This window comes from Drosophila subobscura, chromosome O (genome assembly GCF_008121235.1).
Source record: "Drosophila subobscura isolate 14011-0131.10 chromosome O, UCBerk_Dsub_1.0, whole genome shotgun sequence".
Classification (NCBI taxonomy): domain Eukaryota; kingdom Metazoa; phylum Arthropoda; class Insecta; order Diptera; family Drosophilidae; genus Drosophila; species Drosophila subobscura.
Window position 1 is genome coordinate 2020716 of NC_048533.1, and position 9036 is coordinate 2029751.

The 9036-nt window shown below is 38.5% G+C and overlaps 1 protein-coding gene across 1 annotated transcript; it reads left to right on the plus strand.

Annotated features, from left to right (window-relative positions):
* Positions 1-1187: 1187 nt before the first annotated feature.
* LOC117896929 (double-strand-break repair protein rad21-like protein 1) lies at positions 1188-8778 on the plus strand. Its single transcript, XM_034805468.1, has 8 exons — positions 1188-1525; positions 1595-1885; positions 5422-5545; positions 5887-6051; positions 6120-6375; positions 6432-7179; positions 7246-7407; positions 8531-8778. The coding sequence occupies exons 1-8, from the start codon at positions 1268-1270 to the stop codon at positions 8654-8656; spliced, it is 2130 nt and encodes a 709-aa protein (XP_034661359.1). The 5' UTR covers positions 1188-1267; the 3' UTR covers positions 8657-8778.
* The last annotated feature ends 258 nt before the right edge of the window (positions 8779-9036 follow it).

Here is a 9036-nt window from a genome sequence, read left to right on the forward strand (position 1 = left end):
GCACTAGTTCAGTGAAAATTTCGATAATTTTCAATGTCGATCATTGACAAATTGGCCGACCATCGATTGTTTCGGTTCACCAACGATAGTATCGATTTTGTGGTTCCCACAAGACAAATACGACAGTGGGTTTCGCGGCGACCGAAAGTATATGCAATTTAATAATGCGAATTACGGGCAAGTCTGGTCCATGGAAGTAACCATAAAGTAACTATAATTTTACAAAAATTCGACCCATGCGAACTGGAATTTAACTTAATTAATATGTTATAAAAACTTTGTGGAATAGCTTTTCTCAAGAGATAAAAGTTGTAGTAAAATGCTATAGACTTGGTTTTGACATCAAAGCTAATGAAATTATATACCAATATTGTGAATTAGTTTTTATTGAATTCAATTAGATTAAAATTTTGCGATAGACTTAAGTGTTTTTTGACATTTAAATTTTAAGACTTGGTTGATCTTGTCAGAGAAATGAGTGCGCTTCAATTTTGAAAATATGATTAGCACCCTGTATTAAATCGTCGGTAGCTTGCGATTTGCGAAAACCCGAGGACGCACAAATGCGACAGTCAATTTGATACTTTCAGCGATTTGAGATAGCCGGATCTTGGATGATGAACATTAATATAGCGTTGATTTTGGATCGGTGGATATTGGAGTACGGAATGGATTTTGTATAACCTTGCTTATATTGGTTGGACCTTAAACCCGACCAACTGTTCATTATGATATATATAGGAAATATATCGGAAAAGACGCATCTAATCGTTTATGCACATCACAGGGTGCCCTTGGACTAAAAAATTAATTTACTTGAGAAACTTATGGACTGGTGGCCTGTGGTAAGAAAGCTGTTTTATTTGAAAGACAGATGTTGGAATGGATTTTACCGGTTGTTACATGACTCTGCTTTCAGATCTTTGTTTAGCTAAGTGTAATGTCATCGGACCATTAGCTTATGTGTCAGCTAGTCCACAGAAGCAGCCAGAAGAGCGCATCTTCTGTAAACCAGTTTCCGGATTAGCAAAAGTTATAATATTAACAGTCTTTAATGCCATTTATGCATCTATTAATGCCCTTATCACAAGGATATATGTTTTTTTCTATCGTTCCAAATCTATGGTAATTTTGAACTACCTACAATATTATATTTTGTCATCACTATCGCATGTTTGCTGCAAATGCATCCCTGTGTTTTAGTAGAAAGAGTTCTTAATGTGAATGTTTCTTTTATAAATAAAGCAGTAGCCATTTTAAGAGTAAAATGTTCTATGAACACATTATATTGGCCAAGAAAGGTCCTCTGGCCAAGATTTGGTTAGCAGCTCATTGGGACAAAAAAATTACAAAAGCCCATGTGTTTGAAACTAACATAGAAAAATCTGTAGAAGGCATTTTACAGCCAAAAGTAAAATTGGCGTTAAGGACATCAGGGCATTTGTTGCTGGGTGTTGTGCGCATTTATTCAAGAAAAGCAAAATACTTGTTGGCTGATTGCAATGAAGCATTTGTTAAAATTAAGGTAAAGTATTTGAAATATAATTTTACTTATTGAAATGTATTTATATATTTTCAATTTTGCTACGCCTAGATGGCATTTAGACCTGGTATGGTTGACTTACCAGAAGGCCACAGAGAAGCGAATGTTAACGCCATAACTTTGCCTGAAGTGTTTCACGATTTTGATACTGCCTTGCCCGAGTTGAATGACATAGACATTGAAGCTCAATTCTCCATAAATCAGTCTAGAGCTGACGAGATTACAATGAGGGAGGATTACGGCAGCCTGTCAATCTCACTGCACGACGATGGATTTGGTGATATAGGATTCGAAGCTGAAACGCCTGAAATTATGCGAGGATCATTGTCTACAAATATTAATGTAAGTGGAACATCCTTTCAAAGTTAGGTTTTCCTTAAAAATATTCTGTAGAAACTCTTAATTATATCCGGTACTCGAAGAGTAAATAGGGTATATTGTATTTGTGGCGAATAACGGTTGTATGTAACGCACAGAAGTAAACGTTTCCGACCCCATAAAGTATATGTATATATTTTTCATCAGCATCAATAGCCGAGTCGATTGGGCCATGTTTGTCTGTCCGTCCGTCTGTCCGTCCTTGTGAGCGCCTGGATCTCAGAGACTATAAAAGCTAGAGCCACGAAAATTTTGCATACAGACTTCTGTATGCTCACACTGTTACAAGTGTATTTCAAAAATGAGGCCCGGCACCCGCAAAAGGGCGCCATTCCGTAGGGAAGGACCATATCTATCAGATCACCGAATTGGGATCATATAGGATCATTATTATAGTCAGAATGAAGAAACTAATTTGCAGTGGCTAAACCCACCCCGTCCAGCAGCTTTTGTTGTTTTTTTTTCACATTCTCTCATTCACACTCTGCTTCTGCAGTGTGCGGCCTCTGCCTCTGCCGTGACTGCCGTGAATTTAAGTAATGTCGGAAACGCATCGCATGCTGCCGTCCTTACATATGTACATATGTTCGGCTTATACCAGAACTTCAACTTTGTATCTTTGTCAGACACGTTCTTCAGCCCATTGGGCCACGAAAGAAATGGCACTGAATATCGGTCACGAATTTTATGGGTATCAAAGATGATGGTTGTTATGAAGCAACGGTAAAAATACGCTAACTGACAATTGTAAAGAAACACGTGCCTCGACCAGCCACTAAATGATATTCGGGGAGTAGAGGTTGACATAATCTGAATTTTCAGTGTATTATCACTTTGTAATACGTATTTAAAATCAAAAAAAAAATATATCCTGTATTCAGTATATAATACTGGTCACATATTTAAAGCTCAGATGAAACCGACTCACTGCGAATCCCCAAATACCCCAAAAACCAAATCCCTTAAAACCTGTGGATTAATATCAGAAAGCTTCGTTTGCATGTCCCTGAATTGACTCAAATAACATTTTTTGCCTTTTCAAGTACGGACGTTTGTGAGACGCGTCAGAACTTTTAGACCCGGTACTAAGTCATACAAATACAGATGTACATGAATACATACATGTATGTACCTATGTATTTACCCTCGTAATTTTTTCGAATTTTACATTTTACCCTTTTTCTACGTAAGTTATCTGCACCTAAATCTGCATAAACATCACTTCTCACACCAGAAAAAAATAAGCAAAGCTGCCGGAAGGGGTGGCGGCTAGCCACTGCAAATAGATTTCGTCCTTCTGTCTATAATAAACCAATCTGATCCATGTTCGGTATTTTGATAGATATGGATATCCTTTACGGAACTTTACTTTTTTCTTATCTTTAGTATTGTGGTTGTGGTAGATTGTCGGTATTTTGATAGATATGGATATCCTTTACGGAACTTTACTTTACTCCTGTCTTTAATATTTTGGTTGTGGTAGATTGTCGTCCTTTGTGGGGGTGGAAGGAGCAGGCCGATATTTTGAAATACACTTGTAAGAGTGTGATATCACATGAGTCCTCGCTTTAGCCCTATTAGTCTCCGACATCCAGGCGCTCATCAGGACGGACGTACAGACGGACTAGGGAAGACAAAAAGTGTTCCGATCAGAGCGACATCGAGTGTGGGTGGTTTTTATAACCGTTACTCGTTGAGTAAATAGGGAATATTGTATTTGTGCGAATAACGGTTGTATGTAACGCACAACGTTTCCGACCCCATAAAGCATATATATTCTTGATCAACACCAATAGCCGAGTCTATGTCTGTCTGTCTGTCTGTCTGTCCGTCCGTCTTGTTGAGCGACTGGATCTCAGAGACTATAAGAGCTAGAGCCACCAGATTTTGCATCCATACTTCCGTATGCTCACACTGTTACAAGTGTAAAGGAGCCCCGCCCCTTCCGCCCCCGCACAAGGGCGAAAACCTCCCAAACCTACAATTTTGAAGATAAAAGAAAACTAAAAACGCTATTCCGTAGGGAAGCACCCTTTCTATCAGATCACCAAATTGGGACCGATTGAACCATTTTTATAGCCAGAATAAAGAAATTAATTTGCAGTGGCTAAACCCACCCGTCCCGCAGCTTATATTTTTTTTTTCACATTCTCTCATTCACTCTCATTCTTCTCATTCTCTCATTCTGTGACTCTGCCGCGTCTCTGCCTCTGCCATGACCTTGCTGTGTGTGTCGAGGGAAGGGGGGCGAGCTAAAGGAGCGTGTTGGTTTTAGAAGTGTTTGTAGATGTAGATGACAGATGAGGAAAAAATTTAACATTTGACAAAAAACCGCTAAGGTACAGATGTAGTACTGAGTGCCGGGTAAAAAAGCTGTGACGCGTAAGAAGCGTCACACACGTCCCTTCTCGTTAAGGTTAATATTAAGTTCTGTGTTTAAAATTAGTTTTCTTTTGCCTTTGAGCAAGGGTGATAGAGGCACATCTTTTATATTTTGTTTGCGAGAATATACATTTTTATATACACGGGCAATTCTCTGGGCATTCGTATACATTGTAAGCGGTAGAACGGTCCCAGATTTACCATTTAACTGGTGCTAACCTGAACCAACCATTCCTTTTTGAGATTTTTGCAAAAACCATGCGATTCGCACAAGACAAATACGGAACTTGTTTTTGCGGCTACCAATTCAAACTCGGATTTCAGCGAAAGTTGATGAACAGCTTTGTACGCGACAGTGCAAAAAAGCTAATACAGAAGGAAGCTTGCGGTGCGGCCTAGTGTGGCTGTGAGAGCACCGAGGCTTTATCTAGGACTAACGCCGTTCACATAATCAACGAGGAAGGACTGAGTACCTGGTACTCGGAAACGTTTCCGACCCCATAAAGGATATACATATATTCTTGATCAGCATCAACAGCCGAGTCGATATAGCCATGTCTGTCTGTCCGTCCGTCCGTTTTGTTGAGCGCCTGCATCTCAGAGACTATAAAAGCTAGAGCCACCGAATTTTTTCCTCCAGACTTCTGTGATGTCCCACTGATACAAGTGTATTTCACAATTTATAGCCAGAATGAAGAAATTAATTTGCAGTGGTTATCCCCACCCCGTCCAGCATTTTTGTTGTTGCACATTCTCTCATTTTACACTCTGATTCTTGCAGTGTGTGGCTCTAGGGGAGGGGGTCAAGCTAAAAGAGTGTGTTGGCGTGAGAAGTGGTGTAGAAATAGATGACAGATGTAAAAAAAATGTGAAATTTGAAAAAACCACGAATGTCCCCTGATGTACTACTAAGTACCGGGTATAAAAGTTGTGACGCGTAAGAAGCGTCTCCCACGTCCCTCCTCGTTTTTTAATTGAGTTAAATCCCTAAGCTTTGCGACAACAGAATTTTTCAAATAGGCTTGATTTACACAACTATCCGGACTTACACATACATACATAGGTACATAATATACTAAAATAAACATGTAATAATGATTCAAATGTCTCCTTTTTAGGATAAGCTTTTCGATAGTGATGTCTTAGCCGATATAGAGTCAGATGATCCTAATGCAAGAGGAGCCCATGCAGAAATATCCGGAGATCGACTTGATGGCGATGGCTTTGGGGACTCGTTTGGCCGTAAGTCCTGAAAAAATATACATATCATATACCTATATAAATGAATGTTTGCACACTCACGCACGGGGTGTCTGTGAAATGCCAATGGAACGAATGAAAAAAAAACCGCGAAATGTCTTTGAGTTATTCTCTCTCTCTCTTTGCATTTGAGAATTATCTGAACGCTCAGACAAGACAGAAATGACACATTAAAGTAGCGCAGCACAGGTTTGATATTTTGTTCTTTTAAAATCCCAATGGAAATGTTAGTCAAACTTAAGTCTGTAACAATTCAGCCGAAGAATGTTTAGTATGTATTAGTACATAGTCAGAACATACTCTCTTTACTTTATTTTATTTAGAACCAGAACTGTTTGAAGATGACCTATTTGGAGAGCCTACACAACCAGCCGAGCAAACCAAACCTGAAGCCACTGCCGTAAACATGGCCGATGATTCAGATGATGATGGAATTGATAACTTCAACAATCTTCCTTCTCCGAGCTCAGTTGCTGACGACAATGGCGGTTAGTTTGTGTGAATAATTAAAACTATCACAGTTATTGAGCTTACAAAATTATTTTATCATTTGAAGATAATCACGTAAATGAAGAAGCCAACGTGTCTGACAGTGCGGCATTAAATGACTTGACTCTTGTTCCAAATGAGGATGAAGGCTTTGCATTGGCACCCATTGATGCAACAGTTTATAAGGGCGTAACAAAGGCCAAGCGCAAGAGAAAACTTATTATAGACGAAATAAAAAATATTTCAGGAGAAGAGATGAAGGCTCAATTAGCCGATACATCTGATATATTGACCACCCTCGATCTTGCTCCGCCAACAAAAAGGTATTAGCTAAAATTGTACTCGTGTTGAAGGCTTAAAACGTATTCTATTTTTTTAGACTTATGTATTGGAAAGAAACTGGTGGTGTTGAGAAGCTGTTTTCGTTGTCATCAAGATCTATACCTGCCCGTGCTCTGTTGAATAATTATAACCGGCAATTATTGTCACATTCAACGTCACTAGAAGACTTCACAAGTGTAGCGCCTATGGACATCCTTGCGTTGGAGTTCTATGCGAATGAAAACGATACATCGCTGATTATTATAAATAAAAAAGGGCGAAAGAGAAAGAATGAGTTTTCTTCACTTCAATCATCTGACCATATTGCAGATACACTTACCCAAAGCTTAGAAGCTCCCGAAGCTATGAGAGACCACCAAAAACTATTGGGAATATCTGCTGTGTCGCTAGACATAGCCACAAAAGAGCAAGAAAGCCATGCAGGTCAAAGTGAATCAGCCCTGTTTGATAATATGAGAAGTCCAGCATTGTTATCTCTGAACGACATGGAACCATTCTCATCAATAAACGAGTTGCCATTAACCCCAAGAAACACAAGCCATGACATGGGGGATGACTTCAACCACGGGGACTCTACCCCAGCTGGCTTGGATCATGGAGACATGACTCCACAGCACCCTAGTATGGAGGAAATTGACAATATACCGAATCTTCCAACCGATAAAATAAGCTCGCTAATAAATGAAGCAGAAACAGGACCCATTACTGATGAAACCTGCTTTCAAAAGCCAAGCGATATCTCATCAGATTGGAACAACTACGATTTTCCGCCTTCTGTGGATCAGGTACGTCGCACTTAAATATTTATTTTACATTTAAATCATCATATACACTTCTAATTTTATTTACAGAACCATGGTGAAGAACAAATGGAAAATGAAACAGATGAACAATTTGAGGAACGTGTATTAAATAAAAGAGCAGCCCAACTTTTTATTGACGTTAGATCGCAGTTCAATAATAAAGATAATTTGGCGCTTTCTCATCTAACTGTAGGGAACTCAAGAAAGCAGGTACTGTATATGCGTATTTTAACTTCAAAATGTTATCTAAATACATATTTGTGAAAGCCTTTTTATACCCAGTACTCGAAGAGTAAATAGGGTATATATGATTTGTGCACAAAATTTCATGTACAGAAGGAAACGTTTCCGACCCCATAAAGTATATACATTTATTCTTGATCAGCATCAATAGCCGAGTCGATATAGCCGTGCCGTTGTTGAGCGCCTGGATCTCAGAGACTATAAAAGCAGTTTTTTAAAGTTTGTTTTCGCATTCTCTCATTTCACTCTCTGCTTCGTTTATTGTGTGGCTCTAGGGGAGGGGCCGAGCTAAAAGAGCGTGTTGGCGTGAGAAGTGATGTAGATGACATATGTAGAAAAAATGTAAGAAATTTCAATTTTTGAAAAAACTACTTAGGTCCAGATGTCCTACTGAGTACCGGGTATAAACGTTGTGACGCGTAAAACGCGTCTCACACGTCCCTCCTCGTTTTAAATCAACATGCCGCAGCTTTAAGGGTGCAACGCTTGATTTTTATACCCGGTACTCGAATAGTAAATAGGGTATATTGTATTTGTTGGGAAAAGATGATGTACATATGTAACGCAGAGGAGGAAACGTTTCAGAACCCATAAAGTAGGTCAGGATAAATAGCCGAGTCGATGTAGCCATGCCTTGACTGTCCGTCCTTTTTGTCAAATTAAATGAACATATGCATATTTTGGTTCATGGTTTTCCATTACCCGACAAGATTTTCCCACAAGGAAGCAAATTTTGTCAAAAATACCGTTCATTGTGGGAAATCGTGTTGGGTAAAGTTATTAGTCTAACATCTCTATTTCCTGCATGAATTCCTTCAGTGCGTTACCTCCACTTTTTAGCACAAATACAATATACCCCTTTTAGTCTTCGAAAGCAGCGCCAAAATATTGTTGCGTTCGCGAGCTATTTATTTTTGGCAAAGAGACCATAGGGTGCAAGTTAGTGCAGTATATGTATATACTGAGTAAAAACAGAGGCGTGGCAACAGTAATGGCTCACAACATTCACATAGTTTTTTTTTTAAATGATTATCGCTGCTTATATAACGGATTTAATTTTTAAGCAAATTATTATCTTTTTTTCTTCTAGGCAGCTCAAAAGTTTTATTCTCTGCTTGTATTGAAGAAATTTAGGGTTCTACATATTACCCAATCCGCTCCTTATGCAGATATCGCCATTACACGAGGACCAACATTCGAAAATCCAAAAATGTAATAGAATTAATGTAAGAATAAAAATAGTATAAGTATATTTGTTACCTTATTTCTTGGTTCCACATATATTTTAATCACCTATAATTTATTTTTAATAGTAAATAAATCTGAATTAATAAACTCCTCTGTGCTGTTTTTGTTTTCTTCGTCTAATACCATTATCTTTACTGATTTTGCTATTTGCCAAACTAATTGTGATGGTCAATTAAAAAAGCTCATGAAGGTGTGCATAGACTTGAGGCCTGCATAAAAAATGTGTTATCTGGAAAACATATAATATATTTTAATACCCGGTACTCGAAGAGTAAATAGGGTATATTAAATTTGTGCACAAAATGAATCTATGTAACGCACAGAAACGTTTCCGACCCCATAAAGTAT